General features: G+C 39.7%; 1 protein-coding gene across 6 annotated transcripts in view; it reads right to left on the reverse strand.

The window, feature by feature from the left end:
• Nucleotides 1-22225, reverse strand: part of samd4a (sterile alpha motif domain containing 4A) — a 40559-nt gene extending 18334 nt beyond the window's left edge. For 5 of the 6 annotated variants that reach the window (XM_085906799.1, XM_085906802.1, XM_085906801.1 and 2 more), the window contains exons 1-3: nt 22069-22225; nt 20359-21029; nt 3888-4466 (exon numbers count right to left, since the gene is read on the reverse strand). In XM_085906799.1, coding sequence (XP_085762925.1) covers nt 3888-4466; nt 20359-20554 — 775 coding nt within the window. In that variant the 5' untranslated portion in view covers nt 20555-21029; nt 22069-22225. The remainder of the gene's footprint in view (nt 1-3887; nt 4467-20358; nt 21030-22068) is intronic. The other variant, XM_085906798.1, reaches the window with a different exon arrangement.
• Between the last annotated feature and the right edge of the window lie 874 nt (nt 22226-23099).

A 23099-nucleotide genomic window follows, 5' to 3' on the forward strand; every position in this document is an offset into this window, starting at 1 on the left:
GTACCTATATCCCAAGAATTATATTACCCATTTGATCAAGTATCACAAGAGGAGCACTCAAGAATGTTTTCCCCAGGCTGTGATGGCATATAACCTGGATGAATTGGTGAAACGTCAAAGCATTGATATCTGTCGCCGTTCTGACGGGGTAAGCTGCTTCCAACACTCCCGCCTCTTCGCCCATCTTATATGTGGTCTTCTGACCGTCGGCGCTATGTATAGTACTTCATGGGCCCTGTTTAAAATAGGTGCCCAGCTAACATTACATGTTCCAGTCCCTAAATATTAGCCATTTACCCTAAATACAGTCCCCCACAAAGGAAGCCTTACAAGGGAAGGGATGTATGGCATGCTCTGCTGTGGCTTGGGCAGGAGCTCAAACTATGAGCCGGGGTCAAATGGATGGTCCCATCAATAGCACACATGACAATGTGACAGCAAACTAATATTCTAGAAAGAATGATCATAACCGCCGGAGCTCATGACTTGCTTACTGTTACTCATTTAGTGCCAGAGAATAAAAACTCCAAAGAATGTTTGTGCAAACAGATGGCTCACACATTGATCATTGTCGATGTGGCATAAAATAGAAATTGCACAAAATTCCGCTATGTCAACAATAATAATTTTCAAATGTTTTTATTCAATCCACTGCGGTTCATCAGTGTGAAAACCCTGAGATTGTATGTGTAGGTCTAAGGCTACAGGCAGTCAAAAATATAAGATGATATTTCTTGGTGCTGCCAGCAGAGTTTTAAATATGTCTTTATTTATAAACCCTCAGCTGTTTCTTTCATGTCCCAACAAGAAAAAAACAGAGCCCTTGCATTCTTGTCTGGAAATATCCTGCTCTGACCATAGTTATGCTTAGTTTCAAAAGGCCAGCCTTCTCACTGTGTTCTTTGATATCACACACCCACTCTAGTTATCTTCCACCATGGTTTGACTTAAATCACAAATGGTAATGTGGTCACTGTCCAGCAAGTAAAAATCAAACAAAACTAAACTCGTGACACAATTACACGCCCCCGCATAGAAAACCCAACGCAATTAGTACAACACCAAAAAATGTGTATCATTATTTACCACTGGAATACTAAGTTGATATAACGAACCCTACGTGGTGTTGTTGAAGTTTACAATTTTATAGAACAGCCGCTATGACTGACCCTTTACATACCAACTCTCAACAAACGGAGAGGCTTGCCTAATTGATACTACTGAGCTGCACATAGCATACATGTGTATGCATTTTAATATATGAACCCCCAAATATGAATAGCAGGACAAAACGTTTTGTTTTTTTGTTCAATGTTTGGCAGACGCTCTGTTATGAGGTTACAGGTGCATGCTTGCATATTCTCATGGCCACCCTTTCATGAGACATTGCGTCACTCTGGCCACCCCCACTGAAAAAGTTCTGAATAGGCCCCTGTGATTGGTTGTTTATGTAGGAGCGGCATTTTGATTGAGCGTAACATCTGTGTTGTGATGCAATTCACTTGCGATTTGGTATGCTAAATCACTGCCAAACATGTTGCAAAAGAACAGCCATTCATGCTCAGTGTGTGGATTTTTTTTTTGGACACAAAGTGCAAAGGGCTACTAATCTCATTTCTTTTCATTCCAAATAACATTTGTTTCGTGTGCATGTACTGTATCTGTATTTTTCTAGATTTTTCATCCATCCATCCGTTTTGGAATTTTCTGATAATACAGATAACATAATATTTTCGGTTCCACAATTTGCACAAAATCATGTTCGTCTTTACGTGTAATTTAGAAAAAAAAAAATCACTGTGCGGAAGGCCAAATCCAACGTTCGAGTCCGCTGACGTCTCTAGTGCATCGATGTTATCAGTGTGTGAGGTGCTAACCGTTCTTGTACAAGGCTCCAGGTGGTAGTTCAAAGTTACAGTATGTCTGCTCCTCCAGGGCTGAAGTCAGGGATAACTGAGATTCAAGGCTAGCTCCCTCTTTTTTTCCCCCAGTGCAGGAATGAATGAACATGGGTTTTGGTTCAACAATCCACCTTATTTTATATGCAATGTGCACACTCACTCAAGGCACAAACAATTAACACAACACTAAACTTGGGTACAGAGAAATGTTTTGTGTAACCTGAACTACAGAGATGGAAGGTATTTTTTATTTTTCATTCGTATAATTTTCTGCACTTAATTGAAATTGTTTTCAATATTAAATAGTAAATTTTTATTTATTATTAGTTACGTTCAAACTTCTTTGTTGACGTACATTATTAACGGCTCTGAAGCTTATTGTTATACCACTTGAGCCTTACTTTTGCATGTTTTCCCCAAGCTTGTGGGGGTTTGCTCTGGGTACTCCAGCTACCTCCCATATTACTAAAACATGTTTCTCTGGGTAATTAAACACTTAAAAAAAAAAGTTGTGAATGGTGAGCCCTTTTAGACTCTTGTGAATAAAGGATATATAAATTGTATAAATACATTTGACTTGATGTGAAGCCCTTTTAGAGTCTTGTGATTAAAGGCTATATAAATTGCATAAATAAATTTGACTTGATTTGTCTGGGTTAGCGTCCTAAATTCCTTAGATTTTTTACTGGTAACTGCTTACATACCTGAAAGTATCAGTGTTGTTAACGAATGTGCAACAGAGAAATGCGAGAATTTTTCACTCGTCAGCATACAACACGTGATGACTTAGGTCAGCTCAAGACAAAAAAAAATTACTACTAGTACTACATACGTTAGTACTCCATACGAAATGATATATATTGTTGCAAAACACAATATGTGTATTGTATATACTGTAATTTGAAAGACTGCTCCATTGCACAAATGCGATTCAAAATTTAAATCGCTGCAAAGCCCAGTGATCATCCACTCATGAAAATAGTTGGCAAACCCCGCACACTGCTGAACTAAAGAAGCAAGTTGCCAGCTGAATGAGCCAAATACAGTAGTCAATGGTCTGAAGTTGAAAGTACTAACAGTAAAGATAAAACAACCACAAAATGAGGGGAGCATATACTATGTAATACATGAGGACAAATGAAAATGGGCTATTGAGAGCAAAACTCTCGATTTACCGGTCATTCTACATTCCTGCCCTCACCTATGGTCACGAGCTGTGAGAGAACAAGATTCCGGCTACAAGCGGCCAAAATGAGCTTCCTTCGCAAGGTGTCCGGGCTTTCCCTTAGAGATAGGGTGAGAAGCTTTGTTATCCATGAGGAACTCGGAGTATAGCCGGTACTCCTCCGCGTTGAGAGGAGCCAGATGAGGTGGCTTAGGCACCTGATTAGGATGCCTCCTGAATGGCTCTCTGATAAGGTGTTCCAGGGAGGTTCCACTGGTAGGACACCCCGGGGACGACCCAGGACATGCTGGCTGGCCGAGGAACACCTAAGGTTCCTCTGGGCTGAGCTGGACAAAGGGGCTAGGGAGCAGGAAGTCTGGGCTTGCTTAAATCGATGCTCCTGCGACCCGATTCCTGATAAGTGGTCGAAGATGGATGGATGAATGGATGGATTTTAAAGGGTGAATCTTATACCCAGCGCTAAAAATGAGGGTGTTCATTTTGAAAAGCCGCTAAGAAAGATAATCGCATCTTTTTTTTTTTTTCATCTAGTGAAAACTTGAACTAGTGTGGGTTCAGTAGATTTTATAAAATGATAGGGTTGAAATTCAATTGAAGATAGTTGCCCTATACTGGTTGTTGCTGTTCTCATTTTTGTGTATTCAAAAAAAGGGAAGACACTTATCAGTCACAGTGACAACTTCATTTTGAAAGAATGGGGAGGTAAATAGAGTTCTTGTATTCAACAACAGACCAAAAAAGGATGGGCAGAACCTTGGCAGAAAGTTAAAGTGTCAAATAATAAAGGATAGTACACTTACTGGCATTACCGCTGCCACCAGTTCCGATTGTGTTGATGGTTGCTGGTACAGAGGATGACGGGTAGAGAGGCAGGTGTCCATTCTCACAGCCTTGCTGCTGCCAGCCTCTTCCGAGCCCTGAATCCCTGTTGCTTTGCCATCCATTGAGGCGATCGTCCGAGCCGTATCGCTGGTGGTGATGCAAAGCATATAGGTTACCTGAAGAGGAACTGTTGGTGGAGGATCCCGATGATGTAAGGGTAGACGGTGGAGTGGACTGATGGTGGTGCGGGCCGGCAGGCGATGGCCTTTCAAGTGAGTCTCCCGTGGCAGCGGCCCTTTCTTCAAGATGGTTGAGCCAGAGGGCCAATGCAGCACGGTCCTCCAGGGAGGTGGCAGGGTGGATGAGGGCATAGGATAAGAGTTGGCGAGACTCTTCCAGGTGGCGGCCATGTTCAATAGTGTGCGCAAGGATGCGTGGTAGTAGGCGCATGTACTCGCCCTTGGCTTCTATATTGCCCGGTTTGAGCAATGGCAAATGGGTGAGGACAAGAGAGATGACACGTTCTTTTGGCTCGCTTTGCCACTGGCTGATAACCTCTGTAGGAAGACAGAAAAGAAGAAACAAAAGATTGGAGCACACACAATTGTAAATAATAATAACAACAACAACAATAATATTAATAATAATAATATTGCTTTTGCTTTTTTTCGGGGTCCATGTCATTATTTGTCCAGATCAGTGGTTCTTAACCTGGGTTCGATCGAACCCGAGGGGTTCAGTGAGTCGGTCTCAGGGGTTCGACAGAGCCTCCGCTCAGAAGGTCCGAACAAACCTAATTTATCGTGTAAATTCTGATTTGCCAGTATGTAATTTGTCGTGAGTTCATGCATTGTGTTGGTTTTGTTCTTTGAACAAGGTGATGTATATGCACAGCTCATTTTGTGCACCAGTAAAAAACATCTATGTCTTGAATTTAAAAATAAATATTTTTCACTAGCGAGGGGTTCGGTGAATGCGCATAGAAAACTGGTGGGGTTCGGTACCTCCAACAAGGTTAACAACCACTGGTCCAGATTGTTATGTCAAAATTGTCCCATTCAAATATAAGACAAACAAACAAAACATAAAAACAATATTGGCTATCCTGTAGAATCTAATGTTTCAGTTTATCAGATGATGCCTGGGCAAGTGTCGAACACAGCTAAAAATAAATGAAAGTGAAAATGAAAAGATGACAGACTTTTTATTTTTGCTCTCAAAACATGCCTGCCAAGTATTCGACAAAAGAAGACTGTACTATACATAATTTCTGAGGTAATGGCGCTATTGTTGGCTATCAAAAGGCCGCGGCATGATCCTCGATCTTAGATAAGAGCTATAGATACCAAAAGGAGAAGCCCTTAAAAAAGATAAAAACATGAGCGAACAAGACTACAGCCCTAATTCCTTCCAGCTTGGGATATAAGTGACTGCATGAGTAAGAGCACTACTGTCATTCTCCACCCAATGGTCTTGTCTCTATGCTTGAAACTAGAAAATGCATCTGCCGCTATGTCCAAAGATATCCTCAAGTCATGCTCTACTTTGTGGTAACACAGCTCACTCTCTCCTACTTGAGAGGACAGCTGCAGCACCGATGAGGCACATGGAAACCCTCGGACAGTGAAGCCTTCCAAACAAGGTTCACATTCATTTTGTCCTTTGAGAGATGGGACTAAATCATTTCAGAATAAGCCTTCAAAGGAATGACCCAAAAAAAATCTATGCTTTGAAAACTCAATTACTAGTCTCGTTCTACTACTCTAACCATGCAGATCTTAAGAACGCAGGCAGCTCGTCTAGTTTTTCCAGAAAAGGTTTGATGTGAAAATAATGTGAACAGAGTCATACATGTTTCCAAATATAATCCTATTCAGTCCAAAAATGTCTGTAGAAATTGAGGCTATTGAAGCATTTTGAATTGCATTGGCTTTTCCTTCTTGACATTGAAAATGTCCCTATAGAAAACATAGAAACTATTACTCATCTATTTTCCAAGGAGGAGAAATCAATGGTTAAGTCATGCATACATTACATATAGTTGAACTTTTAACCCTGGCAAATAATTCTACTTGTCGAGACCGGATGTGCATTTAACATTAGTTGTCAACTAGTCACTCTTCAAAAAGTGGCTTGTTATTCTTCAAAAAGTGACATTTTGGCCTGTTGTGAGGTGGGATGGGAAAAGGGAGGGGCGACAGTTACTCCAGTGATGATTCAGTTCTTCATTCCTTTCAATGAAGCAAGTTGCAAACACAATTTTTCTTTTTGTCGAACGTCTGGAAATCATTAGTAGTATACATAGCATCGCATAAACCTCTACCATATTGAGATTTTGAGAACAAGTAAACTTATAGTTGGCATAAGGATGTTTTAGAGATACGGCCCGCTAAATCATTTTGTTGCCCGCAAAAGCAATTTATGCTGGTTCCTTGTTAAAATTCCTAAATTGTCTTCCTTTGAATAACAGCTATAGCTACAGCAATGAATGTTTGCTACAATCCCACTTGCAAAATAAATGGGAAAATTGTTGACTATTAATTTAATTTATTTGGATTTTGTTGTATGTATGTGATCATATGAGTGCCCATCCATTTCTAAAGAAAAACCATAACTACGGCCCGCAACAACAATGAGTTTGCCACCCCTGTTTAGAGGGAAGTGACAAAGAAAATTGGCAAAAATATAGTCAGGACATCAGCATTTAGTATTAAACATTTGCTTCATTATTTACTTTTTTTACATAAAAATATAAAAACGCAACAAGAGATCAATATTTGAAAGTATATTTCGAGGTATTTCCAACTGACTATGATACACAACTTAATTTGAACACACCCATTTTCATATGCACAAAATTATTGAAACTTGACTTGCATGTGTGTTGACCAGTTGTGTCCCGTTACATTATTCATTAAACTAGAAATAGCTGGGACTGTCTATGCTAAGTTTCAGATTTAGGTTTTGAAAATCAATCAGAGCTATTGCTCAAAACTTGACCACAGCCAAGAGGGAAAAAAATATTAGTGCACTCACTGCACTATGTAACAAGAGTCGAGTACGTAATCAAGGAAAACATCAGCGGAACGGATGAAAACATGAAGAGATCTGTAAAGAAGGCAACAACTTCCAAGCAGCAGGAATGAATGGATCACAATTTACTTTGCAGAGGAGTTCTTGATCAAAACTACAGAATAGAGGTTACGCTAGGTGAACACCAAGAAAACGATAGGAAGACCAAGGGGGTATTTCGGAAAGCAGGTTCAACATACTCTGAGTCTATCCCTGAACTCTGAGTTGACTTACTCTGAGATGGGAGACTCTGAGTATTCGGTTCCATTAGTTCAATCAACTCTGAGTTCTGGAGTTACGTGTGTGCACAAACACTATAAAAAGCCATCATCAAGCGAGCCCTGATACCACAAGTCAGCATGACAACTGAGGAAAAACAGATCACCTTATTTTACCACAATGGAGTTGGAGGTCCTTATGCAAGCCTAAGGCGAGTACGAATATATTTTTCACCATTGCTGCCCGATGCGCAAGTTTGATCGTACCATTTTATTGATTTTGTTTAACCATAAGATAGTAGCATAGCCTATAGTTATGACTTTAAATAGGAATGAAATCTGATTTTCATTTAGGTACAATCCAACAGGAGAAAAAAGCAGGAAGCAGGCTGTGATTGCACCTCACTCTGATTTTAATTAATGAATTTGAATGGACTATTATACAAAGCCAATATTAATTTGAACAAAAATGATAATTCAGTGGCTATTTCAAATAATAATACATTTTCCGAGGCCCTTTCACTTAATTCTACACTTTGTGGATTAACACTTGACACAAACGCATTTATGTTCTATACCTATTGAAGTCATTTAAAATGTGATGCTGTAGCCTACACCAACACTCAATAAAATACTATTTTAAAACAAGCATTGAGTTCTGTTCAGCCAACAGAAAAAAAGTAATGCTTTGCATCCCTGATATTATAAAGAAAACCTCAGTTTGCAAAAGAACGCAGTGCTATGCAAAAAAGTTTGCTCTGGTGTGAGTGCTCTTCTGCGATGTGTGAGGTTGGAGATATAAAGCCGGAAAAGGGTTTAAAAACAACAACAAAATCAGACACCGACAAATGTGGGAATCGAATTCATGGTGCCTGTGTTTCACTACACCAGTGGTTCTTTTAGAGTTAACTTACTCAGAGTTTTCACATAACCCGCTTTCTGGTATGCCCATCCAAATAAGAGACACATCATTTTTAAAACAATAATGGTAAAACATAGCACTGTCACAGGGTACACAAGATAAGCTAGACAATGCTTCTTCATCAAACTGTACACTCATTGTGACAAGCAAAATCTCCATCAGACTATAAGCAGAGTCAATATTCAAAATTTTATTTACTTTCCGATGAGACCAGGAAGATAAAGAGTAGGTGACCATAAGTTGGTATTGCCAGGGGTATTCATATGTCAATGTCAAATGACTTTTTCAGCTCCCTGGTTTTGACAAAATTGAAATTTAGACTTACACATTTTTAAAGATGCAACACCTTCCCAAAAGGTTTTACACAAGCTGAGCCAAATATATTTAGCAGTGGCATACTCTTGAAATAAAAATGACCAAGTGAGCAAGCTCTAGAAATCATCTTAAAGTTCAAGTCAAGACAGATTCGTCAACAAATCAACACAATGGCGACTGGAAGTAGTAAGCATTCCTATTCAGTTGCAACAGGCGTAAAGAACTTTCAAAGTCACCACCATGAAGCAGTTTTTTGTGTGCGGCAAATAGTTGAAGAATGCATTTTGCTCACACCCCGACCCCGAAGGGATAAGTGTTAACAGGAGATTGAAGAAAGAGAAATAAGGCGTGGCTACGTAATGAAAATATAAGTAAGAAGCATAACTCAGCGCTCATCTCTGTAAACTCATCCACCTCAAGATGCCAATATTGGATAATTAACCTAGTCAAGTTTTTTCCCACTAGATCAAATGTATGCCAACAATCAGTAAAACAAAACTCAAATAGGGAAAACTTATATTGAGGCAATTCAGCAAGACAAATTATGTGGTTTGCTCTGTGTAAGACAGAAACCGGAGCCTGCTCGGAACTGATGAGTCACAGGAGCATGACCGAGAAGAAATACTGAAACAGAAAGTTAGATACACAGAAATCACCAATATGTCAGACAAAGTCATTTGTTCACAAGTGAAAACAGCATATCATAATGGACAATGCAAAAACTGATTGTATGTGCTATTCTGACCTGGCACTTTATTTACACTGACCCCCCCTCTTGGGCACATAACATATAACAAAGCCAAGAGTTGCGGGCAAAATCCTGCCTGCTTTGCAATTATTTTATGTAACCCGCAAAGTCTTGAAACCAATATGATTCTTTTAAATATGTTTGAGGCCATTTTTCCAGTTGGGTGACGGTGTTGGAAAAACAGGAATAATTCCCAAAATATCTATGAGAGAACGATGAAAGCATTTTTACAACTGACGGGAAGGCTTTTGATCATTACACATGGAAAGAGAGACAGACAGTATAGTTTGTCTTTGCTATGCCAAGTGTCAGAGAATTCAATCCACATTGGTGCTTTTATGAACTTTTAGACAAATTAGATGTTAACAAAAATAATATATGGTCCAAGATCTATGGCACATTCATATTTCATAATAGAAAAAGACATATCAGCTGTCACGCGTGACCTCAGTAGACCCCATTCACAAATAGTTTGCCTCAGCCTGTAAATTAGGTGATTTGCTGTACTTTATTTCGATCTAAACTTAATTAAAAAGGTATTCAATCAATCATTTCTGTTTGAACTTGTTACACTAAGCTGTGTGTGTGTGTGTGTGTGTGTGTGTGTGTGTGTGTGTGTGTGTGTGTGTGTGTGTGTGTGTGCGTACGCGTGCGTGCGCGCATGCACGTGCACTCGTGTGTGTCGTCAAAACTCTGTCCTGTGATTCTCCTGTTAGCAAAACAAACATGCAAGTGGCTTACTTCATCCCACTGCTGGCTACTCTTTCGAGCTATTGTTGATTCAACACCACATCCGAAACAGCCAGTTCCATTCTCCAACCAACAATAAGAGACTGCAGATTTAATTTAGGAAAGAGTAACTTAAACGAATAATATGCGATTTCTTAAAGTCCTGAAATATTTTTTTTCATGAAAACACATTATAAGGCCAGTCAAAGCCAAAGAAGTCCAAAAATACAAATTAGGGGATGTTGGGTAAGCAGAAAACGTGAAAGGTTAGTGGTGAGGGTGATTTAAGGAGAACGAAGTTGAAAAGCGTTTTAGAAGAGTGGGAGGAGACAGAAAGGAAAAGTTCCCGTCGCTGCTTTCCGAGTGGATTCTCCAGCTCAGCAGTGGGGAATGTGCTGGCATACCACAGAGCCTGTTGCTGAAGAATGCAGTGATTCCTAACGGACCCACAGCTGAACTTACTAACAAACACTCATACACAATGACTTCAGCACAAGTAATTAAACAACAGTACAAGGTGCTAAAGTACTAAAGGCGCCACAAAATTAGCCTTGAACACTACAATGATGACAAAATCCCGTCAGGCATATTTGCTTTGGAAAGTCGATGGGTCTGATTTGCTAAGATCTCAAATAGCAGACGTGTTTTGTCAATTGCGTGTTCACTTACATGATACAGATTGCAAGTGGTTTTGGCATGATTGGTGACTGCTGTTACGCTTTATCGAAAACGTGGAACCAAACTAAATCAAACAGAATTTAATTGAATCCCTCGCCAAATATAATTTTAGAAAAACAATTTTTACTTTAATCAAAAGGACAATATGTAATGTTGGGAAAGTGGAGAAGATTAAATCATGTAAAAATGACAAAACTAAATTTTAAAATTACAAGACAAGCAAATAAGCAAACATCGACTTTGCTTATGTTGCCAACTGACATGACCCCTCTATGACAGATTCTATTTCCCCTTAAGCATTGAGTTATGACTGACAATTACTAAATTATTTCCTGGCACATGTAACTATTTCTTAGATCAGTCATGTATAATGCTTACCCTGTGCAAGACAACAGGAAATAGAAAACTGAGCGGACTAAAGGTCTCGCCATGCTAATTGTAAGGTGGTCCGACAATTAAAAGAAATAAAGAACAAAACAAAGTAATGACAATAATTCAATTAGAAATTAAAAGCAATGTAGTGTTCATTATGAAACAAATAGATAAGGGAGGCGTATCTTAAGGTTATCCCGTAGCTATTGCAAGACTATGTGAACATGATTCTGTTGACAGGGTTAGGGTTAGTACGCAATCAGCGTAATCAGCACAGGAAGGTTTGAGGAAAAAAAGCAAAAGATAACAAAACCGCATAGAAGGTGTGAAAGAGAGAGAGTGAGAGAATCTGTCCTCGACCTTAGCGTGACCTAATGACAAACTGGGTTGCAGACCAGTCTCCTGAACTTTTTCACACAAGAATTTGTTTTTTTTAACAGATTCACAATGAATCGGGCAAAAATGCAATACAACAAAGTTTTTGATTAGAACAAAAGACGTGACAATTTTACTCAACATAATTTCAGTAATTTATTCAAAATATTTGATATTCATGATCTTCCACATAACAAAAATCATGAGGCGTTAGAACCAGATCGACGGTAATTATACAAAATTAAATCTGAACGAAAGATGCAGGGAGAATCTTTTGTCTAAATTGTTGAATTTGTATGAATTAAAAAAATATGTACAGCGGTGGACTGGAATAGTAATATTGAGGGGGAAGAAATCAATGAAAGATCATCTGTAAGTATCCATCTAATTGAGCAGCATCAGTCATGACAGATAGGTGATATGGAGTAAGGGGGGGGGAGTATGAAACTGCCAGGCAGTTTATCAGCAGGCGATTTTGTTACTCTTCCTCAACAAGTCCTTTGTACACCCAGCCATAATGTGTCTACTTGAACAGGAGACACAGACTTTAATCAAATTATTTGATCTTGGTTTCAGGATTTTTATTCATTTATTTATTTATTATCAAACTTGACATCTGAATAGGGATGTGTAGACTTGTTATAGTCTCAAGAGTCAGTATTTTGGAATATATGGGTCCAAATGTGAATACATACGTGCCTCAAGGGAGAAAGACAAGGTTGTCCTTTTTCTTAAACCACAGCGGGATGCACCTGGCGGTGACAAAATATTTGTGTTTCGCTTCTAGCGGAAAAGGAAAGGCATCATCACAGCTACTGTTCACAGCAGCTTCCTGTTCCAGAGATGTGTGCTATCATCAAGTGGTCCCCAACTACCGGGCCGCACCACCTTGGACTGGGCCACGGCGGCTTGCACAAATGAAAGAACGAATCCTTATAACACTTGTTGTGACTGGATTTTCTCAGTTACATCGTCTGGAACTGACTTTTGATGCATGTCAAATTGACTCAGTAAATTTACAGGCTACCAAAATGAGTAAAAAAAAAAAACAGATGTACGTATTTGGAAAGTTTCTTTGCGATGAAGAAAAGGCCCAGTGAAGATTCAATGCAAGAGCAAGAAGAAAAAGAAAGGCACATTTCTTAGTTAGACAATGCCAGACTGCCCACTTGAAATATGGATTTACGGCAACTGGTAATCATTCGATATTTTTCAAATACTGTACTGATGAATTTATAACCTCATTTGTGCATTTTGGTGACAATAAACTAATATTATATTGGTTTGTTTCTGATTTTTTTGTCTCAGCCGGGGAGGTTTCCTTGTAGTACACGGCTGCTGAATGGAGAACAATTCTTTTCTATGCCTCACTCCTCCCATCACTTCCCATTTCCTCTTAAGTGTATCGTCAACATCCCCTGTGCTCTCCTGCTGCCGGATTAACTAGTGCTGGAAGACTTGATCGAGCACAGTGGGGGAAGAAGGAAGAACAGTTGATTTGTGGTCTACCTGTGGGGGCTCTGAAAGTAGCAGTCCCAGATATGCTGAGAATGTGAATGAACCTCAATTCTGCCAGGGCTGGGCGAGAGTAACCTCAACTCAACAAGAAATCGCAGTCAGCGAACCATTGACATCTCTCTTCTTCAATCATTTTAAATCTACACGATTCAAAATTTATTTCTGTAACTGTTAAGAGTAAAAATGATAGTTTTACCTGATCTGTATAGAGGTTAGCCTTTATCTTCAAACGCTGGCTTTTAAGAGAATAGCCTCCAGTCATAATGTTCACAAACTCTATACTTGGAATTATATAAGTGGGCGAAGTAAGCAGTGGCTCATTTGCATGACTTCAACCAGATTGTTCTAAAAGGAAGTTCAGAGCCTTAAGTGTAAACCTTTTTTCTTTGTGCTTTTTGACCAAAGGTTCCCCATACTTTTTATCAGTAGATGTCAGAATTGTTTCAAAAAACGCACAAGATCCTTTAAAAATTTTAAATTCAAATTCACGTCTTCACCTGCCTCTTGCTCAATCTCAGCTGAGACAGGATGTCATGATTATATAATCACGTTGCAAATTCCTGCCATCAAAAGAAGGGCGATTACCTTTCCCTCACTCCGCCTCATTCACTCTCTACGTAAATGTGCATCGCTGCTGCATGGTTATTTCCACCAGTGCAGAGTATTAACAGTAGCCAAGCTTATTTTCTCTCAATACATACACAACTGACAAAAGGGGCCTTTAGTATAGAAACAGCAAGAGACAGGCCTTATTTCATTTTCCCCTCTGGTCGTTTTGGCAGGCTGTCTGTCCCCATTCCTGAGGTTCAGTATGAGTTCACAGAAGTAGCTGTCAATTTCCAGAAATAAACTGTTTGCTAATGCGTGGGTGCTGTGAAATACTTTGGTGTCCAAAAGAGAGAAGCGTTTTCTCTCAAATGCTACCTCTTGAAGGAAGTAGAGCTTACAGCACAAAAATTCTGTGGACCAATCAATAGACTGTGTGTATAGAACCAGCGTCAACAAGTGTACCATTACACCCAGCACTTCAATGCAGAAGTAGTGAAAGTAGAGACGTTTAGGTCGTGACGAGTCAGGACGCTTCATAATATTAAGTTGGTAAAACTAAAAATACTCTACAAACTCAAAAACAGGCCAATATTAAACAACACACTGCTTTTGTTGTACATGAGTATGAAAAACTTGAGATCTAGAAAAAGAACCATTCTAGCTTTGAAATTAAACAGTCGTATTTCGCGACAATGAGAGGAATGACTGAATGACCTGTGAAAATTCAAGCTGAAAGAGACATCAGTACTGGCGTAGCTAGTATTTTTTTGCCTTGGGGGGTTGGGCATGGATATCTCAGGGGGTGCGCAAAACAATCATTTACAAATCCCAAACATTTTTCTAAATTTGAAAAAAGATTGTCACTCTTCGGTAGAAACCTGTTTTGTCCAAATATCATACATTTCATTTTTTGTCACAAATCGATACTAATGCTCCGTCTCTACCTTGTCTGTAATTTTTACGCAATGGTAGCCAATTTAAAGCGACGAAAATACCGTGGAAATTTATTGCATCATTCATGGCTTTTATGAGTAGAGTACTCAGATAAGCTTAGGCTTCCTTCTGCTCCCTTCGAACAAATATGAATTTATTCTAAAGGGAAAATTATAATGCAATATCATTCTTTTTCATGTTCTATTGTACTATGGAGTTATCATTTTCTGTATTTTCACTTTTTTCCTGTATTTCTTTTCAAATGTTCTAAATAAATAAACAAACAAAAGCTTTTAACCTTAAAGAAGGCATGTAATGTTGAAAATAAGTTCCTGAAAAATCAGTAAATACCCAAAGGCCCCAAAAATATTTTGGGTGGGATTGCTAATGCCCCTGCAGCCCCTTTCTAACTACACCAGTGGTACACACATCATCTTTTCCCTTCTTTGCCCCACCTACTCTGCCTTTCACTCTCCCGCCTTTGAGACACTCACTCAACTGAGAGCGGAACCCGCTTTTCTTTTCCACTATGTATTTTGCCACCTAAATTCTGGAAAGCTCCTCTTCTTGAGCACAGTGCTCAGACCTGCCCACATTCCTAGGCAGTATTCCCAACATTGTACAGTAACCATTTTATGAATCTCTCAGACAATTACACACTCAAAATTGGCACCACTCCTAATAGAACAAGGTTATTTGGTTAAAGAGGAAGTCAAGTCTGTTTTTACAATATGTTCTATGCGCCTCGGCTAGTCTAAACACGGTATTCTGATTACTATCACATTGTGGAATATTAATTAAGCATAAAAATCCACCCATTTGTATCCATCTCAGGGGCTACTATTTTGCATTTTGCCTTGTATTGCCACTTGCTGTCAATTGAAAATGACATGACATTGCCTAAGGGCTGAAGTAATGAGCTTACCTGTTTCCTGGGTTTGGTCATGTTTCACTCACAGGCTGAGTCCTTAGGCACCGAGATGTCATTTTCAGTCGACAGTAATGAGCAGAACAAGGCAAAATGACAAAAAGTGTATGTACGTACGTACGTATAAATGTATGCATGCAATGTATGTATGCATGTATGCATGTATGCATATGTAAGTGTTTGAATGGTGTTATTCTGAATGTACTGAAGTAAGCGTGAAATTTTTGCACTTCAATGAGTATAATTTGTTTTTATTGACTTTATTAGGGTTATGTGTCAGGGTCCTTTAATTTATTTTGTATTTATTTTATTCAAATGCAGTACATTTTCATGTTTGAGGTTGAAATTATTAAAAATGTGTCATATTTTCTCATATTTACTGTTGCTGGCAATTGCTGGAATAGCGTCACTTAATGAAGTTTCTCTTAACATTTCATACTAAAAGTATTGTATCCTTCTTGTTGGTATCGTATCTGATCGATTTCAGTATCGGATAGTACTGTAGGCTGCAACATCAGTTGCATTGAAACAACCTTACTTCAAATTTGTATGATGATGTTTCATTTCTCATCAAATCGTGTGTGTTTTTTATCCACATTAGGAAATTTTCCTGTTTGGAAAGCCTATGACAAGCAGCAATGACCAGGCACTCTGACACAAGGCAGCACATTTCACTCCAGAAGGCTTGATAGTCTCATTCTCATTAAGTGCAGAGATTCAGGGTGCTACTGGATATTGCAAAGCAGCTGCAAAACATGAATGAGCTTCGTCCGTTCTTTTCCTTGTATGCTTCAATTTTGCGCCTACAAACAGAGCCAATGTGATTATTGTGCCAGAACACTCAAGTCATTCTTCATCTGTCCAGAAGACATTTTCCCAGAAGCTTTGAGGTTTGTCAATGTGTATTTAGCCAAAATGCGTTGTCAGTTTTAAGATAATGGTGTGACCGTCGTTAATGGAAAGATGCAGATGACTTTGTCATTGAGTGTGAACCTTTTATCTTAAGGTCAGAACTGAAATATTACCGTAAAAACTATTTTATTTCCGCTCTATTAAGAAATTAAACAAAGCTGATGTATAGAAATGTACTCAGTAAATTGTGTACGTAAAATTGTATATCCATCAGTTGAGACAATCCTTGGGTCACCAAACAAGGAAGCTTCTCAGTTGCTCAAAAGTAGGCCACGGAGGATTCCATTCATTTGTACAGGGCTTTCCAAATAGTTACGCTCTTCTACACAGACCAAGATTGCCAGCTGCAGTTTAACCCTTACCCGGTCAAGCAAGAATTTTGATACCAGGATTGTGCACTTTGTGATGATAATTCCAAAATTCTCATTTCTACGGCACCAATCTTCAGTGTGGCTTTGTCTTGTTAGAAATATTTTAAAAGATGTGTTGGTATTGCGCCCGCGACCCCTGTGGGGGACAAGTGGTGTAGAAAATGAATGGATGGATGGATGTTGGTATTGCACAAATGGGAAAGTGGGCCTCCAGCAATTGGTGGTTTGCTGATTCGACTCACCGTTTCCCCTCAGTCCTGACGAGGCATTCTTGCGAAAGATACAAAACTACCAATTAATCCTGATGCTATGTCATCCATCCCTAGCATCCATTCTTGAGGAAGCATTCTTGATCAATGATCATGATACTAAGCCACCAATTACTCCTTGTGAGTAATGTGTGAATCAGACACTGACTTTTCTCACGTTGAGGGCTCATGAAGAAATGCACTTTTTAATTAAAGCACATTTACTAGAATTCACAAGCAAAAAGATACAGACCAATCTCTCAGACAGTCCAGGGTGTACACAGCTGGGATTTGGCCCCAGGCCCCCTACGCAATGGATATTGGAAGAGAATAAATGAAACAATCTTCCAGCAATTGTGATCAAATGTGGTGCTGAATAGTAAAAAATAACAGACCTTCTGTCATGCATGTCACTTGGAACTATTTAACCTTTTTTTCTCATGACACCAACTGAGTAACCAGTACCTCCGTTGACAACTGACATCAATCAGACTGATGTAAACAGTCAGTCTCCAACTACCACGGCTGGCGTAAAAACATGACTTTGCAAGCTTTTTCATAGGGTAATTTCCAACAAAGCAGTGATGTCAATCTTTGTAATGCTATTCCAAAACACCAAACAAGCCTCTTTCTACAGCAAAAAGTAAAGCTGTGCAGGAAGGGGCATTCAGATCCATGTTAAGTTAAGAGTGGCTCTTGTTCATGTTTCTTTCTATGTAGGTTATTTTTTCCCAACCTTTTTTTTGGAGGATATCTTGTGGCACACCACTACCAAAAATTTGTTCCGCGTTACACCAGGTTCTATATTAAAATTTATTATGTTACGACAAGACGTTGTGAACGTTGTGAGTTGAATATTTTACTTGAAAAAAGATTTTTTTATTTAAAAAAAAAAAAAGATTTTTTTTTATGAAAAAAAAAAATTTTTTTATAAAAAAAAAAAGATTTTTTTTAATTAAAAAAAATCGAGATTTTTTAAAATTGGATTTCTTTTTTCTAATAAAAGAGACAGTATTAGACAGTGTAAGGAATAAACTATTGAAAGTGATTGTGATGAAAATCCAAAAGAATCAACTTGACTGTTTTTATTGTTTTAGACTAGCTCTATAAATATTGCACCAATAAGAACAAAGTCACATTTAAAGACGCCCTGCTGTGCTGGCAGCAGCTGAGTGCTTATTACAGAGAAGATGTCACGACTTGACTACTTTATGTTGGTGGAAAATGCACAATCCAGGTTCTCGGGTCAAACTACATGCTGGGATTTTCTTCAGTCCGCAAACACACCTCAGCCGTCAGAGCGTCACTGTTATCAAAAGCACACAGCAGCACACACATTAACTAAATATGTGCCGATGCAGCACAATGAGACCGACACAACATGAAGTCTCAAGATTTTCCGATTAGCCACGTATGCGCGATTAGCAAGTGGCTGACCTGGCCTTGCGCTAACTAACCAGTGGTTTGGCGAACCTGTTTACAATGCACTCCTTAATGATTGTTGGACAATTTCCCACGGCACAGCTGAATATTTCTCCCACCACACCAGTGTGCCGCATCACAGTGGTTGGAAAACACTGATGTAGATTACCACATACAATTTGCTTCACTCCATGTTGCACACAATTGTGTGTGAATCACAGCCCAGAGACGTTATCATGTTATGCCACCCAAGTAATGCCCGCTTTCTCTAAAAACAACGCGCGAGCCAGCATATGTGTGTCGCGCAGATGTTGCCATAGGTACGACACCAGCCCTACATTGCAGCAGCAGTCGCGCTTCCTTCAATTTTTCATGAGACACATAAGTTGCCAGGGTTGGTTTCCATGGCCACACACAGTCTGGTGCAACAAAACTTAGCCAGATCTTCCCATGAGGGCCTTTGGGGCAATTACTTTACAGATACGGATACTGTGAGGAGCACGACAGTAAATTAGTACACTTCCAGAAATACATGGAATATGTTTTTTTAAGGTAACCCAATCACAGGCTACTGCTACCAATGTTGAACAGATTTTTATGGTGCATGTAAACATTCTGTATCATAACCAAAATCTTGTGGGATACATAGTGGTCATCTACAACTGTACCGTATTTTCCGGACTATAAGTCGCAGTTTTTTTTTCATAGTTTGGCTGGGGGTGTGACTTATACTCAGGAGCAACTTATGTGTGAAATTATTAACATATTATTATATCATTTCACATGTTATTTTCACTATAAACTGGAAGAGGGCGCTCTAGGCCTGCGGAATAATGGGAAATGTAACTGATGATGAGTCTGACGTAAGCGACGTAGAAGAGGAATCTTCTCCCTCCAGTGTTAGCAGAGTTGTTTTAAGTGACACAGGATGAAGATTTCATTGGATTTAGCGATTTGGAGTGAGAGGGATGGTTTGGTAAACTTGTTAGTATGTTATTTATGCTATAGCTATCTAAATAACTCTTAACATGTTATGTTAAACTACCAGGCACGTTCTTAGTTTGTTGTTTATGTGTCATGTAACGTTAGCATACTGTACAGTTATTCAGCCAGTTGTTGCCTCTATTCTATTTTTATTTTAAATTGCCTTTCAAGATGACATGACTGTTTTGGTGCTGGATTTGATCAAATACATTTCCCCCAAAAATGCAATCTATAAATGTCATTTTCTTCTTTATTATGCATTTTATTGTTGGTGCAACTTGTACTCCGGATCGACTTATAGTCTGAAAAATAAGCTACATTTGTTGTTGAAAGTTTTAAATAGGCAAAATTAAAAAGAGTTCAGTTCCTTAATGCTTTTTTGGGCAAGTTTGATCGATAGCTATGTTGAAGGGGCAGGATTAATCCATGAATTGACGACAAAACGATTATCTAATTATTTTGATCATCCTAGAACTTTAACAGAACTTTAACACTGTTTTCTGATATTTACAGTCCTCCATGACTTACTGACAGACTGATTTTCTTTGTGTTGACTCAAAATAAAACATGGAAACATTCTGCTTTTACTCTTTTACTCTGCCCAATTTCTCACACATGATGGACCAAATCAGTGAATAAATCAAAATTAATTTATGTTTGTGCATTTTATCATGCACTACCAATTTGGAATGATGTTCTGTTTATGAATGAAGTTATGGAATTTGATTTTTTATGCAATTGATGAATTGACAAAATAATCAACTGAATAATCTAATTTATTAATTAATTGACAAAATAATAGACAGATTAAACAATTATTGAAATAATGGTCAGTCGCAGCTTTTGTTGCCAGGCAGAGTTCATAAGAACCCAATTATCTCATAAGCCAACTGAACATTGTGATTAACACATACCAGTAATTGAATGAATGCCGCAACTAGAAGTTGAAAAACAGTCCATAGTAAGAGTGTGAAAACATTTGAACAAAACTGTACTAGGCTGCTGTCAAAGCACCTACAAATTCATTGTTTTTACCCAACAAAACAAAGCGCAACAGTACTGTTATCATTGACATTTACACTGTTACAAAGCATATCTTGGAGACTGGAGATAGTTGCGGTATTTTTTTTTTTCCAGAGAGGGTGGCTGACCTACCTGAATTGTTGGCATCTGCCTCCAGAACCTGGAGCTCCGTGCAGTCTGCGAGGGAGTGCTCCAGACAGAGCTGCAGGAAACGAGCTTGGGTCCGGCTCACCCTCTTCAGCAAAGACAGCAGAGCCACTGTCTGCTCACACTCATTCCACCCTTTGAACCAGCTGGCTAGTATGCCCACCTGATCGCGAAACATCATGGTCTGGGAGAGGGGCGGCAGGAGGGGTGAGGTAACAGCAGTGCTGCCGGGTTTCCCAAAGCAGCTTTTTTTTTTTGGTTTGGGAGGGGCTGTAGGGGGAGAGAAGGGACTCCCAGATATATCTTCCCTAAACTTTCCACTGACGTTCTGGACAAAAACTAAGTTTCTTGAGATCTATAAGTGTTGGATGGAGTTAGCTGAAGCTGCGCAAGGCCATTCTTAGCTCTGGCAGCAGCAAGACGGTGGTCTTGTTAGTGCCAACACGTGTTGATCCACAAAGTATTCCTTCTGGACGAGATCTGTCTTCCAGTGAGAGGATGCAAGTGCTTCTATCGCTGCTGGGTGTTATAATTTGCCCTCAGATAATTACTCACCCACAGAGGAATTGATATTTGATGAGTTAACTTTCCACTTCGCAATATGTCACATTAGATCCTGCACCACAGGCACCATCTTCAATGAACCCCTTGAGGGCCTGTAAAAAAATATTAAAGGAGGTGAATAGTTAAGTGGGACTCATATAACCCCCAGTCCTTTCTATGAAAACTCGACAGTGTCCCTGTTCTTTCAGCCATGCACACTTTGGAAGCGAGCTGCTGTAAATGGGCATTTATAGGTCGTCTCCTCGCCGTCGCCCGTACGTTTAAGCTCATGGTATTCATTGCCAGAACAAAAATAAATTATTTTTGCTTCTGGTATCCACCCATTCCTAAAAATACAGCGGTCTGTCGGCTACTCCTGGCGTTGCATCCCGGAATGACCCACAGGAAGGACGCCGGTCGGTTTAGAGACAAACGCAGGCAGGAGTGTGTGTGAGAGTGTGTGAGATTGTGTGTGTGTGCGTGCGTAAGTGTGCAAGCTGGTAGGGGCTGGAGTAACTTCCGCTGCCTTATTTTAAATGACGGGGTTGTTTTATAAACATGTACTTTGGCTTGCGTGGAGGCTGAAAAGTGGCCGCGTGTTAAGAAGCTCGAGTCAGTCGCCGACGCTGCCCACAGGCTAGTGTTAGCTTTCTAAACCTGTCACTTTGCTTCATCAGCACACAAGGAGTGACCACTGAGGGAGTGTGTGCGTGTGTGTGTGTGTGTGTGTGTGTGTGTGTGTGTGTGTGTGTGTGTGTGTGTGTGTGTGTGTGTGTGTGTGTGTGTGTGTGTGTGTGTGTGTGTGTATGTGTGTGTGTGTGTGGGGGGGGGGGGTATATGCCAGTGCCCGATGAATAAATACAAGTTATCCCTTAACAAGGTCCACATGGAGTCACCGCGTTACATCAATGACTTTGTGTTAAAAGTATTTTAGGTTATCATACGCAACTGTATCTTGACGGCATAGTCGCGAATACAGTACTCGGTAGGTGATTCCTAAATGCCTGCTGCGTCAACAGGTAGCAAACGTGTTATTCGCGAAAGAGTTAAACAAAAATATATATAAAAACGAGGACAACAAATTGGCAATCCACTCGGAAAATATGAGACGACTGTGATCCGTAAGGACGGGATAAACTTGAATATATTTACCTTATTGCGCAGTTTGCACCGTTGGCTTTGTCTGAAGAGGGGCGACAGGCGCAATCTTTTGGGGGGAGCGGTGCCCCTTTACTCTGGGTCTGAGGGTTTTGCCATCTTGACTAACTTTTCCTCCGTCTCTCCCTCCAGGTCGGCCTGCGCCTGCTCTAAAGTGCCGCAGTCGTTTGAATGCAACATGCCGTGCAACATCTGTTTCCAGACTTCAAAATAAGACGAGCAGTTTTTGATAATACTAAACCATTTTGAAACAGGCTACATTAGTCTTTTTAAAATATGGTGGGAGTAATGTGAATTATTTCATAATCTAATGTGCCACAAATACTCTGGCGCATCAATGTTGCAATATTTGAAATAAGAGTCAAGATCAACACCATAAAGTGAGTTTGAGAAGATGCAAACTGCACCGCGCTGGTTGCATTATTGTGACAGAGCGGTCCCTAAAATTTTGAAAATATTTTGAAAGTCCTAATGGACTTTCCAAAATTTAAGTGGACCTCAGTGCGCAGGGAGCTTAATTTGGTCCGATCGCGCAACTGTCCGCAGCGCGCCGGGCTGGCGCTCCATGTCGCATTGCTTTAGGAGCGTCTTTGTGTTTTAGGATGGCTTTACTGCTCCCACTTGCTTCATTTGGAGACTTGATTAGAGTTGATGCAATCCTCAGAGTAACGAGATTGTAATAACGAACGGAGTCAGTTGGCATGCGGGTCCTCTTGGCTCATCTCGCGAGGTTCGACAACCGAATTTCGTCCGACATCTCGAATTTTGTGTTCGAATACGGAATTGTTCGAGAACCTGGACGTTCGAAAACTGAGGCTCCACTGTATTAGTCATTGGTCAAGCGCCCACACTTTTTGTTAATTTGCGGCAAGCAGAAAATGTAAATGAAAACAGCAAAATATGTGAGCTTGAACACAGTGGTGAACCATCGCTTAACAAGATTCAATTAACTGCCTGACTGTGCACTGTTTGAAAATATATCTTGAATGTTTTTATGTTTTTATATCAGTTGATAGTTGTCAGAG

Source organism: Syngnathus leptorhynchus, chromosome 3 (genome assembly GCF_054491065.1).
Source record: "Syngnathus leptorhynchus isolate UIUO chromosome 3, UIUO_Slep, whole genome shotgun sequence".
NCBI classification, from domain to species: Eukaryota; Metazoa; Chordata; class Actinopteri; order Syngnathiformes; family Syngnathidae; genus Syngnathus; species Syngnathus leptorhynchus.